Genomic DNA, 18,267 nt, shown 5'->3' with positions numbered 1-18,267 from the left:
GCTAAGAATACAGTGCATAATAAAGAAAAATAACATATCATTTCTGTTTTGAAGAACTGTTGCTCTAATCCTGTACCTCAGAATATTGTAATCTCCCAAGTGTTTAATCTGTAGTATTTTGTACTTAATCATATCCTGATGTAACTATCACTACTTAATCATATCCTGATGTAACTTTCACTATTATCTGCTGTATTATTGAATTGTGGTTTGTCACACTTGAGAATTATTGTATTTCCTGTTCTTATTGTATGACTTATATTGTAACACTTGAATGTATTTGTATTTGCTTGCGATTGTAAGTCGCCCTGGATAAGGGCGTCTGCTAAGAAATAAATAATAATAATAATAATAATAATATATAATATTTCACATTAATATTTCAAATGTGTCTATAAAGAAGACAACACCTATGGATAACGCAACAGGAATGCACCTGTGTTCGATTGTCCTTGAAGTAGATGTTATTTGAGAAACACCTGTCCAACAAAAGAAAACGATCATTTGCTGATGGTATAATTAGAAACTGAAGATTTTGAGTGGCACACAATACCAACGGCGGTAGTTTTTGCCACTATAACAGGTTTGAGTCTCAGTGATTCCTCCTTCACTGTTGCTGCGTAGCAGATACAGTACAGTACCTATCCTTCAATAAGTCCATCTACTCTTTAAGTATTCCACTATTCTTCCAGTAAGTCTCTCTGTGAGCTCAATTGTTTATTTTCTAAATATTTTTTAGTGATGTATCTGACCTTTTGTACTTACGGAAGAAAGCAGAGCAAAAAAGCAAGCGGAGCAGTTATTAACACAATCAAGAAAGACATTTCTGTGTTTCTTTGGGGTTTTTTGATGATTTTTAACACCAATACAGTTACATTTAATTCCTTGCCAAAATGGCCTGCTATACAGTAGTATGCCAATATAAAAAAGTAAACATCTTCTTCTCTATCGCTTGACTCTGGGTGGAGTTGTTGCCACAGCTAGTTCTGTCATGGTTTCAAGTCCTTTCCCTGATTTCACCGGTGCTGCCCTCCACACCTTGAAGGATATGAATCTCAGTCAGAGTGACAGAGTTCCATAAACCAGCTCCATTCTCATCAGGAGTGCAAGTCCCCCATTGGGATTTTGAAACTTGCAGCTCTGCAGTGCAGAGGTTCATCTGACTAAAACACATCAGTGAGCCTCGCCACTGTGCCAGGCTGAGGGAACATTTCTCAAAAATCAAACAGGGAGGATGGATTATCACAGCTATAAAACCATTTCACTCCTTGTCTGCTGCTAGGTCCCTCTACTCTGAAATAAGCAGAGCGTCAGTGTGTTTTATGTTTGTTTGTTTTATCCCCCTTGCTGGAGATGGGTATCCCTGGCAACAGGGATATAGCTGAGGCTCTTGTACGTACTGTCTCACTTATGTGTGTCCAACAAACTGTGTTCTTGAGAATATCATAATACATTTAATGGAACTTGCTTGGCATTTTTTTTACACACCATATTTACAGTCATGTTTATCTCCTTTTATGATGCTGCATGAGATACAGAGCTGAAAATTCTTCCATTTTACTTATTCCTTTAGTGTTGCAGTTTGTCTGAAATAAGTTGTGAAAAGATCCATCACTGTATAAAGTGTTGTTCATATCCACATCACAATCCCCTAATAATACTGATATCATTACTAAGTTCCATTTCCGAAATCATGAGATGTCTAATGTATGTTTTTTAGGCTTTCAAGAGGGAACTGAAAGCTAAAGAACCTGTTATATTGAACACTCTGGAGACAGTGCAGATGTTCCTGGCAGAGCAGCCAGTCGAAGGGCTGCAAAGGCATTATCAGGATCCAAGAGGTATGAACACACAACAATAGAAACACACTGCCTTTGTTAGTTGTGCGGCAGAGTAATTTTACTAGCCTTAAATGCCTTTCACCTCTGGAAGCCAGGTTTTTAGACCGACTCAGGTCACGAGTGAAATAAGCTTGTAGGTCCCAACTCCCAGTGATTACAGACCACTATGCTGTACAACTAGCAGTCTCCGCTTCAGGACTGAATGGCAGGTAGGTGTTATGGTGCACTTGCAGTGATATAAGGTGAAGTTCTCAATTAATAACTGAAGCCACGTGCCATTTTCCCTGACCTTTCTTCCAACAATTTGGAGTCAACAATTTATGCCAGTCCATAATTCTAATTTGTGCTGAAATAGTCACAAGATTGGTTTGATTTATACATACCAGTTAAATTGGCAGACTAGATCCATAGATAATAGCTTAATTGTGCTAACTTGTCTTCTCAGAGCTGTCGGCTGGGGAACGGGCCCAGAACATCTCCCGAATCCTACGCAAGGAGTCAGATGACGTGAAGACGGAGTGGGAGCGTCTGAACAGGCGCTCTGCAGACTGGCAGAAGAAGCTGGATGAGGCCTTGGAGAGGCTGCTGGAGCTGCAAGAGGCCATGGATGAGCTGGACCTCAAACTGCACCAGGCTGAGATGGTCAAGCAGGGCTGGCAACCCGTGGGTGATCTTCTCATTGATTCCCTGCAGGACCATATAGAGAAACTAAAGGTTTGTTTGTTACACCAGCATTAACCAAGCTTCACAGTCAGTATGCATGCTTTTCTTTTATTAATTTCTTGTCGACTGACAAGTAAACATGCCCTGTTTGCATCCCAGCTTGAATTTGCTTAAGTTTCCATGGAAACTAAGTTTGAAGAAGGACAACCAACCAACCTTGCATGGCATGAAGGAGAGAGAGAGAGAGACGTGTTGCTGCTCTGCCCTGTTGAATTAACAATGTCAGGTCAGCAGCTCTTTGGGAGGTAGCTCAGGAGTTACATCAAGGCACTACAGATAAGCTGAATATTAAGCGAAAACCATGAAAAACTGGCTCAATGACACAAAAGCACTGTGAAAAACTGCATAGCTACAAAAGCAATAGTAGGATGCCCAAGTGGCAGTGTAAAGAGAAGCGCTTCTCTATGAAGGTGCCACATGAAATCAGAGGATAAACAAGACTATTATTGTTATTATTATTATTATTATTATCCCAAAAGGCGTTAAATGGATTTCAAGTAGACCAGGTGGTTTTGAATTCATGGAACTGTGAGTGTTAGCGGCTCTGAAGGTAGCTTGCTTCATTCCTAGGGGGCTGTGTGGTCCAGTGGTTAAAGAAAAGGGCTTGTAACCATGAGGTCCCCGGTTCAAATCCCACCTCAACCACTGACTCATTGTGTGACCCTGAGCAGGTCCCTTAACCTCCTTGTGCTCCATCTTTCGGGTGAGACGTAATTGTAAGTGACTCTGCAGGTGATGCATAGTTCATACACCGTAGTCTCTGTAAGTCGCCTTGGATAAAGGCATCTGCTAAATAAACAAATAATAGGGTGAAAAGGAAGTCGGTCACCTAGAAAGGGGGTGGAACTCCAGTGCACTAACTCATCGACCCGGAAGGGAAACGATGTGCCAGCCGCGGATTGGAGGAGCAGCTGCACTTGTTTTATGACGGCATAAAAGAGGACGAGAGATGTGATCTGTTCCTTCGTTTATGGTTAAGGAAACGACCCGGAAGGACCATTGTTGTGATATCGTACGTGAGTGTTTGTTTGTTTTGTCTCGTTTCTAATTGCTGATTGTTATTATTAGTAGACGGCTAACACGTTCCGGAGCTGTCACCAGAGGCCAGCACGAACCCGGACATCACTACACCTGTGTCACGATATTTATTGTATTAGCACCACAGGCACTGCAGCACGCATCCAGGTCTGGTGACCGTGTTTGTATCTTGTGTTTGTAACTGGACTGTGTTTATTATTTTTTGGACTGCAAACCCTTTATTTTGAACAGTGCAATACACATTGCTGTGTATTGCCTGGGTTATTGTTTTGGTCATCAGACCTGGCTTATAATTAAACCTCCTTGCACTGGGATTCTTGTTGTCTGCCTTTTCATTGACCACCACATCACTCCTGCAAGCCACTTTGCCACACGTGGTGTAAGGGATTATGGATCGCAACACACTGGCGGAGCTGCTGGATGCGCTTGAGACCAGACAGGAGGCAGAGGAGAGAAGGAGAGAGGAGCGATACACCGTACTCATTGAGAGGGTAGGGCTGGCAATAACGCCACACCCTACAACAGCACCCGCAGTGACGGCCCCTAAAGCACAGGCGTTGAAGATGACGGCAGAGGATGACCCAGAAGCGTACCTGGTCACATTCGAGTGGCTAGCCACCACCGCGTCATGGCCGAGGGAGTTCTGGGCAAGCCAGCTGGGACCCTGTCTGATCGGGGAGGCTCAGGCAGTATACCAGGCAATGAGCAACATAGGACATAGAGGCAAGATAATGCAGGGTGGACAATAGTTTGACCACTGCAGGGATAGCATAGCTTCTCTGGGTGACAGACTCCAGGTCATCTTTTAAATCAGACAGCAGCTCAAGAAATATATGGCTGCCGAGCCTGTACCTGTGCTTAATTTGGTCTTCATTTAAATCGAAGAGGGTAATGCGGGTACCAAATACCCTTTCTCTTCTCATCCTATAAATTACTCGTTCTTGCTGATGACACAGTGGCCATGGTTAGGGGATAGTGTTTTTCATACTACCTTTTAAAGGTTTGCTAATTGCGACTGTTAAAAATGTGTTTTCAAAAGCTCTTAACAAATTGATGCAATTGTATGTGTTGTAATTGCCGGCAGCTTTAGTACATCTCATTATAATATTTGAGAACCCTCATTTGCACTATCGCCACTCCGTTTTTTGCGAATTTATGCAGGAATGCCCATAACTACATATTCATCCAAGGCTGAACTGCAAAAGAAAAACTGCTGCTGCAAAGCATTCCCTAAAAGTCGCTAACAGCATTGCGCTAGATTTCGGACTCATTTGCAACTGGTTTGCTACTACTGCGACAGCCGCAACACTTAAGTACATCTACCCCTGAGTATTGAGGATGTCCACCATACTACAGCACATCTTTGCCTCATGGAACCATTTAATCTTTGGTCTTCAGTGCTTTCCTTTTTTAGGAATCCATAAATGACCTGCTTCAAGTTGTTGGAGTCCCAACTCAACATATTAACATGCTGTTGTTTCTCTTCTTGTGACAGTCAGGGCAGTTCAACAAAACAAAGACCCCAACAGTATTTCTAGAATATCTTCAAACACATGTTCGCTTTATTCCGATCAATTTCAGATTTATGTACAATTTGTGAATTTCTTTGATTGCCCTAAGAGTAGTCACTTAAACATTGATCAACAGTTTATTCAGCCATGATTAATGTATTCCAGTGAATCATTTTTGTAATCAATCAATTTCTATCTGTCAGTCTTTTCTTCTTTCATATCTGTCATACCAGTAAAGGCTGTTGCTGGTGGAATACCACCACAAACTCAGAAAAGGATTAGAGAAACAAAGCAACTATTATCCTGTCATAATCTGGAGCTTTGTTGTATTGCAATATGTATATTGTAGTTCAGCAGAAAGGAGACTCAGTGTTGAACAAATTCATTTCAATTTTAAACAAAAACAAGAAAACAAATGTTTAGTTGTGTTCACATCAGAAGTCCATTGGTACTTCTGTCATTGGCTCATATGAACGAGGAAAGCTGTCATATTTGTATAAGATTTTATGTTTTGCACAGGGTGTTTAGAAAAGAGCTGCAGGGTGCATTAAATCATTCTGCTGAAAATTCATGAAGTTATACACTGGCACAAACATAAATCTTCTTGGTGCCAAGACTGTAGAGCAGATCAAACATGCTTTTCCCTGTGGGATCAACGTGGCATAAACAGAGGTGTACTAGTTTCAGATTCCTGTATGAATATAGAAAGTACATGTGCTTTATCCTCTTTTGTTATTTCTGATAAAACGTCCATTAGAATGAGTAAAGTTTATGGGCCTCATTTACCAAGTGTTTACCGTACGCAAAACATTACCGTGTGCAGTTCTGACCCTGTCCTATTTACTATTCCCATTTCCATGCAGAAAACAAGGATTTAGCAGATGCAAAATAAAAGGAATAGCGCCACCGCCTCATTTACATTGAATTAATGATGTTTACGTATGCAAAGCAGCATGTTAAACACAGATAATGAGCTGCCATACATTCATGAGCTATTCATGAAGGTCTGACATGGATTTTGCGCACAGGCGGCAGAAGCTGTGTGCACGATTTGGGGGTGTGGGGGGTGGTGTTTGGTGTTCCAGCTAAAACAAATTTATTGAATTAATATGGAACATCAAAAATAATACATACAACATACAGCTAGATACAGGTTGAGCACTGAAATCATACTAGCCTTATATGTAGGGCTCCGGAAAAATTCATGATATTGTGTATTTGACTGCCTACCGTGCAAGTGAGGATGCAGCTGCTTGGGTTTGTGATGATCACTGCTTTATCTTAAGAGTCTATGGAGAACAGCGATCCACAAAAACCCAAGCAGCTGTTTCTTCGCTCGTTTCACTGTGAACGGTAAATTAGCTTGATCAGGAGGCTGTAAGAGCTTGTAACCTGGAGGTCCCCGGTTCAAATCCCAGCTCACTCACTGACTCACTGTGTGACCTTGAGCAAGTCACTTAACGTCCTTGTGCTCCGTCTTTCAGGTGAGACATTGTTGTAAATGACTCTGCAGCTGATGCATAGTTCACACACCCTATAGTCTCTGTAAGTCGCCTTGGATAATTATTATTATTATTATTATTATTTATTTCTTCGCTGACGCCCTTGTCCAGGGCGACTTACAATTGTTACAAGATATCACATTATACATTATTTCACATTATACAGATATCACATTATTTTTACATACAATTACCCATTTATACAGTTGGGTTTTTACTGGAGCAATCTAGGTAAAGTACCTTGCTCAAGGGTACAACAGCAGTGTCTCCCACTGGGGATTGAACCCACAACCCTCCGGTCAAGAGTCCAGAGCCCTAACCACTACTCCACACAGCTGCCCTATGCCCTATAATGGTGTCTGCTAAATAAACAAATAATATAAATATGTATTTTATTTTCCTTACAGTATTTTCCATTTCTCTTCACTGTTCATTTCATACTTCAATCAAGTAGACCAGCGCTACAGTAACTGTACACGGTCCGGCATCAATGCTGTGCATTTGGCAACTGGGGTCAAACAAATGGCTTCATGATTGGTGAATTCATCATACTGTACAATGAAAAAAATCCCGAATTTTGGAGCCATGCCTAACAGTGACACACTCAGACGAGAGTATCTCCCTAAAGTGTATGCAGCACATGAAGAATATTCAAATCGACCTTTACAACTGCTAATTCAGAGGAACGTACTGCTTACTTAGTAGATACACTGCATCTTGACTCTGTTAACCACACAACAGTAGTGGGTCAGGCTGTTTTTAAGACGCTTGTGAAAAATGCCATTGGTTTCAATTGTGTGTCTGCCTTTGTAATAGGCAATGTAAAACACTAGCTGTTTACGTCTGTGCTTAGTCGTATAAGATGTTTTATTTATTTATTTTTTTAGGTTGATAGGCTGCAGTGGCATATATGATATATAATTTACTAATAATTTGACGGTATCTGTGGTTTTAAAACTTCATAAAAAATAACTTTTACGTATTATTAGAAATGTACACTGTGTATAAAGAAAAACACAAAAGCTTCAGTTTTGTCAGTTTTGCAGTAAACGCTTCTCCCGTGTTTAATATTTTGGGCTAAATGCAGCAAAATAGGCTATGGTAATTAATTAATGTGTCAACATAAGTTTTAAAGGATTACAACACTCAAATGTTGCTGAATTTGTCATTCAAGGTTGTTTTTAAAAAATTGATTTTGTCGACTTGTCACTTTTTTTTGCAGCTGACACAGACCATTTTAAAACACTCTTGTTTCCAAAATTGTTTCAATAGCGACTCGAGTTCCAATGTTCCAATGTACATTTTAAAGAATTGACACAGTAGCTAGCCTACATGTTAAAATGTTTCAGCCTTGGTTTTTGGTGAATGTTAAATGGTTCCCTTAGAGGACAATTCCGTTGAACAAAAACAACTGTTACCATCAAGACACACTTTTCCTTATTTAGTCTCAACAGACAAGCTTGGTAAACATATTTGTTTTATTGGAACAATGCTGTTTTACATTGATTAGAGTCAGATTGTTCGTTTCCTGTTCATCATTTTTGATTTGTGTATTTAGTTATGAAATGTTATGAATTGACCAAAGCAGTTAGCATTCACAAAATAAATATACAGTACAGTATATCTGAGACAGTAAATATTACACAGGTGATAATGATCTGGAACACAAATAAAGGAATGTTAACCATATGTAACACAAAGTACACTGACTATATTACCATTTCTATTACCATACTTCTATTCTTTACATCCATACTCTTCCGTCCTGTAAATTTCAGCAAGTTCAAACCATTGTTATTTGCTGTGTATTACAACTACTTCCAGAGATGTCTCCTTATTTTTTTTTTCTTATTTCCTTATCAGGTTATAGAGCTTGATTCTCACAGATGTTTATGTTTTAATAGGAAAGAAAAAACTGGAAGCAATCATGTCTTGAGTTTCCAATCTGGCCTTCCTCTACCCCCTGACTAAATGCTGGCTGTGAATTAAATCTGATTTCTCACTTCTTTCTCTAGATCTTATTCTTCACACCTCCTGAGTTTTGCTCCTTGTACCATTCAGCCCTTTCTTCTTCTAGTGTAACATGCATAAATGTGCTCAATCATAATGTAACAATTCTTGGATACCTCCACCAAACTTGGTGGTATTTATATTTAGAACCTTCTAAAAACATTTGATTGCCTGTCAAAGTAAGAAAAAGTTCTAGCTCCATGGCAATACTGTGTGATATATTTTTGCTGATGTATAAACTTACCATATATTGCAATAAGCACTAGACCCAAGGGAATTTTCCAGTTAAAGTAGAAAGAACAATATTTACCAGTCCCTGAGTGAGTCATAATCCACATTGTTTACGAATGCAAACATACAATATTCATTAAAATAATGTGCTAGCATAATATACAGTGTGCACTACCAGTGAACTGAATAAGTAACTTAGAAAAGAAGCAGACCAATGAGTGGAAATACGGTTGCAATTTAGAGACAGTTCTCGGAGGTCTTTTTGAAACTCTACTTTTGAATTCTTTATTCTAAATTATGGAGAACAGCATTTACAAAATGAGTATTTGACAAACATTCTAATATGACGTAATCTGAATTTTGACTGGAACCCTTTACATGATTTATTGGAGGCATTGTTGCAATATATAATAAGAGAATATGTTTTCCAAAACAAACAATAAATGAACGTGCGCCTGATGACCATTTATAAAAAGCACTTCTCTCTGCCTCGTAAAGATTAGAGTGAAGAGAATACGTAGCAGTCTGTTCTTGGCAGTTAGAGTTCCTTGAGCTAACTCAATGTTAAGTCAAAAGCACTAGTTGTAAAAGGCTCACTCATTTAGATTTAGATAGTGACTGGCCTTACATTAAATTAAAATATATCTTTGGGATACCATTATTATATCAGTGTATTTTCCTTAAGAGAACCATGTGAAGAACACAGCATTCCCAGCAATGGCAACACATTGGATTATGCGGTAGCACATATATTATTATTATTATTATTATTATTATTATTATTATTATTATTATTATTATTATTATTTATTAGCAGACGTCCTTATCCAGGGCGACTACATTGGTAGTGACATGTACCATGCAACCATGCTGCAATAGATTAACAGTACAGGGTATAGAAATGTTACCCATTCTACCCACGGCTCATACCTTGACTTCAGCTACTTGACTATACCAGTTACTTGATCAAGTTTATTTTAGCCTCACCTAGTGGTAAACCTGGCTTCAAAATGAACCTTCTAAACCAAAACAGCCCACACTGGATTCAGTATGTATAAAGACACCAAAAGGATCAATTTTGGGTTATCAACACTAGCAGTTTTGTGGTGTCACTTGAGCCATTGGTGAAGACCATTAATTAGTTCAAGACCATTAATTAGCGTCCAATGCTACTTTTTCACTTTTTACATTTGCAATGAATCAGAGTGGTTCTTTGTTTTGTACTAAGGATGATTTTATAGATAGTCCTGAATCCATTCTTTTTCTCTGATTGTTTCTACCAAGCTTTGAGGTTGTTTTTGTGCATCTTGATTCCAGAAGAGAAGTTTTGTGAAACTGTGACCCTATAACACTAAACAACCTTAAACCCACTCAGAATATTCTGGCCAATCTTTGAAAATCATCACCATTAATCAATGTAGTATGCCCTGTGTGCTGTCTGACAGATTCCAATTCAAGTTCCAATTCCAATTCAATCAAGCCATTAACTTATTAGCCATTTTGCTGCCTACCAATAGCTGCCTCTTAGGGCACACGAATCTCGAGTAATGCTGTTACTGAAATGGTGTTACATTGCCCAAAGCAGAAGACATTTAATTACAGCTCATTGTGAGATGAAATAGAAACAGACAACTTGGAATCAATACATTTTGTTGTTTTAAATTAGACAGCAAAAGTTAACCACATGAAACGGGCAGACATTTAATTATTTATGTTTAAAGTGCCTCTTATAAGTAGAGTTTGTTGAGTTTTTGCAAAGATTAAGTCTTCCTTCAAGACTTTTCTATTAGGTACAATATTTAGTTGCTCTAAAATTGATTCCCCCTGAAGATATAGACAGTTCTACTAACATGTTTATTTTTGTTCTGTTTGCTTGGTATTCATTATGCCAAAAACTAAATGAATTTAAGAGCAGCCCACAAGTCTATTGGCCATCACAGATTGCTTTAATAAAACTGAATGATAAAGGAAACATATTGTAGCTATTTAAATTAAGATTCTATATTGAGCATCGCAAACAACTTCCATTAATTTAAAAGGTTTATTTATGAACACAGTTTCAGAGCTCCGGGTGTAGGTATGTAAATAGTTTTTGACATGGTTTCATGATGATTAGAATATGGTTCTGGGGTGTATTTTAATGATTTAAGCTGCAGCATATCTAAATACAGCCACTAGTCAACTGTATTAAACCCTCTGTTTTCTCCCAAAGGTGATTAACCAGTTGAGCTCCCTTGATACTGGCATGTACTGGCAAATCTGGTTGTCTTTTAAAGGAATCTGTTAACCTGTCAAACAGTTCCTTTTCCTATCAAACATAAGTCAGATGTGTCTAACTGGTGCTTAGAACAGAGCCTTTTATAGCCCTTATAAAAGTTTAATATATTGCATTTTCAATTTCCCATACTTAAACTATTAACAGTGCTTTAAAACAATTTTACCATCCTTGGCTGTGCTTTTCCATCCTTGGCTGTGTTTTATTATGCTTTCACTTTGCTTTTGCTATGTAACTGCACTTTGCTATGTTTTTATTGTGGTGTATAAGAGGGCAACCAGGGAACCAACACATACCACAAGTATCAAGGGGCTGAAAACCAATAGCAACAAGATACAGTTCTGGTTCTGAATCTCAGCAAAGCACTGTCTTACTTTCAGCAGTGTGTAACCATGGGTGGCAGTTCGCTTAACTTTAATGTATTTGACAAAACCAGCCAGCTGCAAAATCAAGAGACACTGGAATTGAGATAGGGGTATGACAGTCAGGTTTTTTAAAAAAGTGTATTTGACCCACCAGGGATAACAAGGCATGTCAGTAAGAAAGAGACATCCCTTGCGGTCATGGAGAGTTCAGTTGTATGCAGTAGCACTGCACATAATCAGGGCATGGAAGGTTATGCAACTGAGCATACCAGCTGAGAATACCTATCTGACCGTGCAGATGGGAAAGCAGGAAGGTGTTGAACATTGAGAAAAAAGCAATTCAATTAACTGTTATTGTTTCTTGTTACAGGCCTTCCGAGCTGAAATAGCTCCGATTAAAGAGAATGTAACCCATGTGAATGACCTGGCGTCCAAGTTCACCCCTCCAGACATCCAGCTCTCCCCTTACAACCTTAACCGTCTGGAGGATCTGAACACACGCTGGAAGCTCCTGCAGGTAAGCCTCCATGTCTAGTGACACTCCCTTATCAATCCAAAGCATAGTCTAGTGTCTTAAAATCTATTTCACTATACTTTTCACTGCTCCTGTGTACAGCAGAATTTTACTTGGTATGAAATTAGAGCATATATACCACGCTCTATTTCATGTTGGACAGCCATCCTGATTTACTGATACTGGGCTCCCCCTTTATAACACTATGTGAAATCTTTCCAGGCTAGGAAGTAAATATAACAATACCAGTATATGCAGCATACAATACAGACTTATGTGTAATACACACTTATATACAATATAACCCAATATTTTTTTTGAATTCCTGTAACAGTTTCTGTCATTAAAAATCATTATTGCTTTAACATTTACTAATGAAAAGCTTGTGTCTATGGTAAACGTCATTGTGATCCGAGTTTGAATCTTGGTCTTGTGGGAAGAAGAGTGGAGCTGGCAGCAGTAAAAACCTTAAGGAATCTTATTGTACAGTACCACTGAGCTGCTGACCCACTGCAAAGCAGGGGAACACGGACAACCTCATAGAATAGTACATTCTGCTTTTAATCTAATATGTACAGTTTTCCTTGTTTTTGCTGTATGAGTCTTATTGGAAGCAACAATGGGTGGATTCAGTTACCAAAATCCGAGATCTGCTAACTGTTTTAAGAGACAGGGGTCAACCGCACATGTACATGTTAAAACATGTCCCTTAGAAATTACTTATGAATACAGATTGTAGCTGATGGAAAATTGTTAGAAAGGCGGTGCTGGTGGCAGAAGGCCCAGTCAGGGATTGCAGGAGCATCGCTCAGGGGGGGCGTAGTAATGTGCTGCACTCAGGAAGCAGAACTGCTGTAATGGGCAATGCAGGGCATGACTACTCCCACTGTGGAACACATATTTTGAGACAAATTATTGAGAACACTGGCACTCTATTGAATAATAATTAATTTTATGTAAGCCGAAGTAGCAGGGTGGAATAGCCTGCTGTGCTAATCCAGGGGAAGTCCTTTCATTTTATCATTTCTTTTGTTGCTAATTGCAAACATTGCATTGGTTGGAATAAAATGAAAGGCATTAAATATGTGTCTGTCAGAAGCTACAGGGACAAATATTTCCAATCCTTGCTCTTGCTTTATGAGTAGAAACTGGCTTTGTTTTCTCAGAGTTCATTCACCTTTGACATGACCCCAAACCACCATTATTAAAATATATACATATATATCCTCTCATATTTTACTGCCCACTGGATATAGTGGAGATTCCTGCATTTTGTATTTACAGCCTGGACAGGGTTGTTCGTTTTGTTTTACAGTAGGTGGCAAGCATGGACTTTCTGCCTATTAAACTGTTATTTAATAAGGACATAGCTGGTTGGCTGCTATAGTGCCATTTTCTGAAGCTTGATGGTAACTCACAGGCCTTTTACATTTTTTTGCAGATGCATTTTACTTTGTAATATCGTCATTGAAATAAACCAGATTTATGAACCCGGTTGACAACCCATACGTTTCCAATTGTAGCATTTTTAGTTTTCCATTTACAGTTTTCCACATGCTTAGCATTCCAGGAGTAAGGACTGTTTGGTCGGTTAAAGTATGCAGATATGTCGGATAAGAAATAGCAGTGATTTGTATATACAGCACTGACATCAACAAACAGAACAGAATGTAAAGATATGGCTTGATAAGCTCACATAATGTCTGGGAAACATGCTAATTAAATTAAACAAAGTATTCAAGCCAGAAGGCACCAAACCATACAATAAAGCTGTGGAAAAACAGTTTTTTTCTTTTCCAGTTTGTTTTCAAGGACTTTTCAACCCACTCCTACAGCTTTCATATTTAACAAAATACCGTTTTTTGTTCCCTTTTAAAATATTTACAAATATTAGTATTTGCCATCTTTCCTGGTCCTTGCCAGATGATTCTTGCTGTTGGCTCCTTTTAATTAAGTTATGCATATTTATAACCTTAAAAACTGTTCCCTCTTTATAAAGCTGTAGTCGGGAGCCATAAGCACTTAATGATTGTTTCAGTATTTTGGCTTATCATTAAAAAATGTTATCATGACTGTGCAGTTCATATAATTAATTGTAAGTGATTCCTACACTTTTACCATTATGTTTTCATTGCAAACACTCAGACTACTCCTGCTGAAAGTGCCAACTCATGAATGTGAGATTTTCAAACAGTAGACTTGCGGTGGACTGCCTTCAGTGGTGCTAAGGTCCCAAGCACAGCAGCACACCCAGTAGACATGGATTCACATGGCAGACAGAAAGCAATGTTATATGCCCTCCCCACCCCCCCACCCCCCCCTCTGGGAATGTGAAAAATGTCTGTCTATCTTGGTATAGTTAAGTAGTCTTTCTGGGTCCCTTCATGATAAAAATCTTAGCAACAAGCAAAGGTAACAGGATCCCTGAGGGTAAGGTTTAAACAAACACAGGAGAACCATGTATGGCAAAGATGTGTGCCAAACAGAAATGCAGGGCGCTATTCGCATTTTCAGTCCATTAAATAAGTGTGTGGGATCAGTTACCAAAAACAGAACATCTTCAGCTAGATTTGTGTATGTGCACAACAAAGATGTGAGCCAAATAGATTAACAGGATGTTATTTTTAGCCTGTTTCAATCTATTAAATAAGTTTTAATGATGCTGAAACATTTCTCCAGAGTTTCTAAAAGGGTTTGTTCTTCTGTTTGAAAACACTTACATTTACAAGAATATTGACAAACACTAAAATGTGAGCTGAAGGTTTTTGAACAGGGTCTTCAAAACCCATTTCACTTAAGCATTATCACGTGGGGTGAGGGTTGCATGGACATTCCATTCTCCAACCAAGATTGACCCTTGGTTTACCACACTACTGAGCCTCTTGGTTGTTGTGTGCATGATAGCTCATTTATAATTTATTTTACCTAGGATTTATTCCATTGTGTTAAGTAACAGGTGCTAACTAAGATTGCCTTGAGACAGATATTAACATCAGCACACACACACATAAATTACACACAACCATCTGAGATGAATATATGCAGAATGACTAGAGGCGGTTTTACCCCTCTGATTGAATGTTCTACCAGTCTTGGCATTCATACCAGTAATGGTACTACTGCACTAAAACAGGTAATACATGACCCAAGTAGTTCTTCGTTTGAAGTCCCTGCAACCTCTGTGAGTTTGAAATTATGTATCAGTAATACAATAGCGGCTAATATTGAGGCACAAAGACCTTTTGGTCCAAGAGTGGATCTTACTGTACAGTAAGTCTTTTGAAATATGTTTTCAAATGCAGACTCTAAGCTTTTCAATCAATTTCTTATCAAAATCATTAAAAACATCAATGATTTGGTCAGAGGTGGATTTTTGTCAGACGCTTTCAGTTCTTTTATCTGACACTCTCCAACCTTTGCATAGAAAGCTAAACCCTTTCATAGTATTAGATTATTAAAACTGTTACCCACCTGCATAAAAAATAGCAGTATAGAAATATTCATAAGATATGGAAAAGTAAGTAATCTTTTACAAGAATAATAAAAAAGAACAATAATGAAATCATTAAAACACCACACAAATTGTTACAGTACCCCAAAATAATTTTCAGTTTACACTAAAATATGGTTCATGTTACTGTAATATTGCACAGGAGACATCTAAAGAGCAGATATTTTTAACAAAGATATGTAAATCATCTTTAAAAAATGTAAAAAAAATATATATATATATATAGATAAAACATATAGGAAACTATGCTTTTAAGTCAATGCAAAATAGGTTCTAGCATCTCATTTATTGGTATATAATTATGTTTTAATTTGCATGAAGTTGTTTTCATATTTCAGCAGTACTTTTATAAACATTTGAATACATTTAAGTTTAATACAAGTTACAAACCAAGTATTAACCTATACAGAAAAAATGTGGTGCCTTAAAGGCAAAATAATGTTTACTACTGATCATAAACAGTACTTCAAGCTTGAACGAAGCATATACTTTGTTGTTTGGCTTAGTTAAGTAACTGATCAAATGCTCAGGCAACAGCTTTGGGATGCATTTAAATAGAATTTGCCACAACTGGTATATACTATTAATATATGTAACACATAAATGTATTAAATTGGTCATGCTTTCCATGAAACTGACAATATTTCTCTTTCCCAGTAGTAAGTGTCAACCTGTTTGGGCTAAAAGTGGGGTTGAGGGCTAGGGTTTGAAAAAATTTAATCAATAATATAATACGACTTGGCAATCATTTCCTGGTTAATAACATGAAGTGCTATTAATAAATGAATTGTTTTGAGTGGGGGATGAGGGTGAAAACATGAGATAGGATTTACTACAAAAAAGACATGGTAACACAGTTTCTATCAATCATTTGTGTTCAAGGCTTCTCCTCATGTAAGAGTTGCTGAGTCTCTGAAACCGTGCAAAAAGAATCTTCAAAGTCTGCAGCGCCCTACCACACAAACTTAAAGTGACCCATAACTTGTTTTGAGTATCTGTCAAGAGCGGAATGTAAAGCCCAAGAACCTCCTGACATATAACATCAAGTCATAATCTGTCATGTAGGAGAATTTATAAAAAAAAACCTTTTCCCATCATATTTAGTGTCTGCAGTTCTGTCAGGGTTTCTTTTGTTTTTTACATGTGTATGTGAGCTGTTAATGTGGAGAACATTAAGTACAGTTTGTTTTTTTTTTGCTTTAACAAGTTTCAATTTTTAATTATTGTCCGAATGACAGGCCATTACAATTATAAAATTTGAAAACAAATACTGCTAATAGTAACAAAAGCCTTGACTGTTGAGGAGGAGTTGAGTACTGCTTTTTAAAATGGATATTCACTGTAAATATAAAACCTTTCCAGTCTGAAGTCTCCACTTCAGCAACCAGCTCCTGGGTTCCTGAAAAGCCAGCAAGCAGGTGATTAAAAGGAGAGCGCTGGCTTGTGTTATTTATGGATGCTTGTGGCAATGTGCCCCGCCCCTGTGTGTATTTTTGTGTTTTATGTTGTATGTTGCGTGTGTTAATGTTGGTGTATTGTAGTTGGTACACGGGATATAATGTGGGTAATGAGCATGAGTATTTAAAATGTATAATTGTATTTAGGCACGGGGATTGCACTTCACTTCACGTGCATTTAAAGTACTTAATATATGAGCACAGAGTTTTCACAGATTAGTTCACATGTTGGGATTCAAGTGAATAATTAATTGGTAATTGAATCCCAGCACAATTGTATATATAGATGCACGTTTTACTCACTCACTTGTGTTCAGGGCGAAGGAACGGGAGTGAGGAGAGAAATAAAAAGAAGCAATTGCTATGTGGTACGTGTTTGTTTAGTGTTCGTACACGGCAGAAGACATCAACAGCAGGAATGGAGAGAGCATCCAGAGCCCAGGAGGGAGGAGACAGAGCCTTTCCCATCCTCTGAGGAGATGCTGGACTGGGTGTCAGACCCAGAGTGGAACTGGGAGGACCTCCCGAAGGTTGTTGACCTGCTGTGGGCCAGAGATGGGGAACATTGGGAACACTGGGAACAACACTACTACCCAGTGCCCTTTGTGAACCCGACAGCTGTGGTAATCAACGATATGGGATTGCCCCAGCAGGTTGCATTCCAAGTAGAAGGAGCCACACCTACCAGCACCCTCACTGGGCTGAAGGGAGAATGCCTGCTGTCCCCTTCTCCATCAGCAGAGGAAAAATGCCTGCTGTCCCCATCTCCACCAGCAGAGGGAAAATGCCTGCTGTCCCCGTCTCCACCACCAGAGGGAAAATGCCTGCTGTCCCCGTCTCCACCAGCATTGGGAAAATGCCTGCTGTCCCCGTCTCCACCAGCAGTGCGAAAATGCCTGCTGTCCCCGTCTCCACCACCTGAGGGAAAATGCCTTCTGTCCCCGTCTCCACCAGCAGAGGGAAAATGCCTGCTGTCCCCGTCTCCACCAGCAGAGGGAAAATGCCTGCTGTCCCCGTCTCCACCAGCAGAGGGAAAATGCCTGCTGTCCCCGTCTCCACCAGCAGAGGGAAAATGCCTGCTGTCCCCTTCTCCATCAGCAGATGAAAAATGCCTGCTGTCCCCATCTCCACCAGCAGAGGGAAAATGCCTGCTGTCCCCGTCTCCACCACCAGAGGGAAAATGCCTGCTGTCCCCGTCTCCACCAGCAGTGGGAAAATGCCTGCTGTCCCCGTCTCCACCAGCAGTGGGAAAATGCCTGCTGTCCCCGTCTCCACCACCTGAGGGAAAA

At 39.1% G+C, this 18,267-nt stretch overlaps 1 protein-coding gene across 11 annotated transcripts in view; it reads left to right on the top strand.

The window, feature by feature from the left end:
- Nucleotides 1-18,267, top strand: part of LOC117407249 (dystrophin-like) — an 809,654-nt gene that overhangs the window by 678,991 nt on the left and 112,396 nt on the right. For all 11 annotated transcript variants that reach the window (XM_059028873.1, XM_059028880.1, XM_059028876.1 and 8 more), the window contains 3 exons: nt 1,721-1,841; nt 2,287-2,555; nt 11,867-12,013. In XM_059028873.1, the coding sequence (XP_058884856.1) occupies nt 1,721-1,841; nt 2,287-2,555; nt 11,867-12,013 (537 nt within the window). The remainder of the gene's footprint in view (nt 1-1,720; nt 1,842-2,286; nt 2,556-11,866; nt 12,014-18,267) is intronic.

Source organism: Acipenser ruthenus, chromosome 8 (assembly GCF_902713425.1).
Source record: "Acipenser ruthenus chromosome 8, fAciRut3.2 maternal haplotype, whole genome shotgun sequence".
NCBI classification, from domain to species: Eukaryota; Metazoa; Chordata; class Actinopteri; order Acipenseriformes; family Acipenseridae; genus Acipenser; species Acipenser ruthenus.
This window is presented reverse-complemented; position numbering and strand designations above follow the sequence as displayed.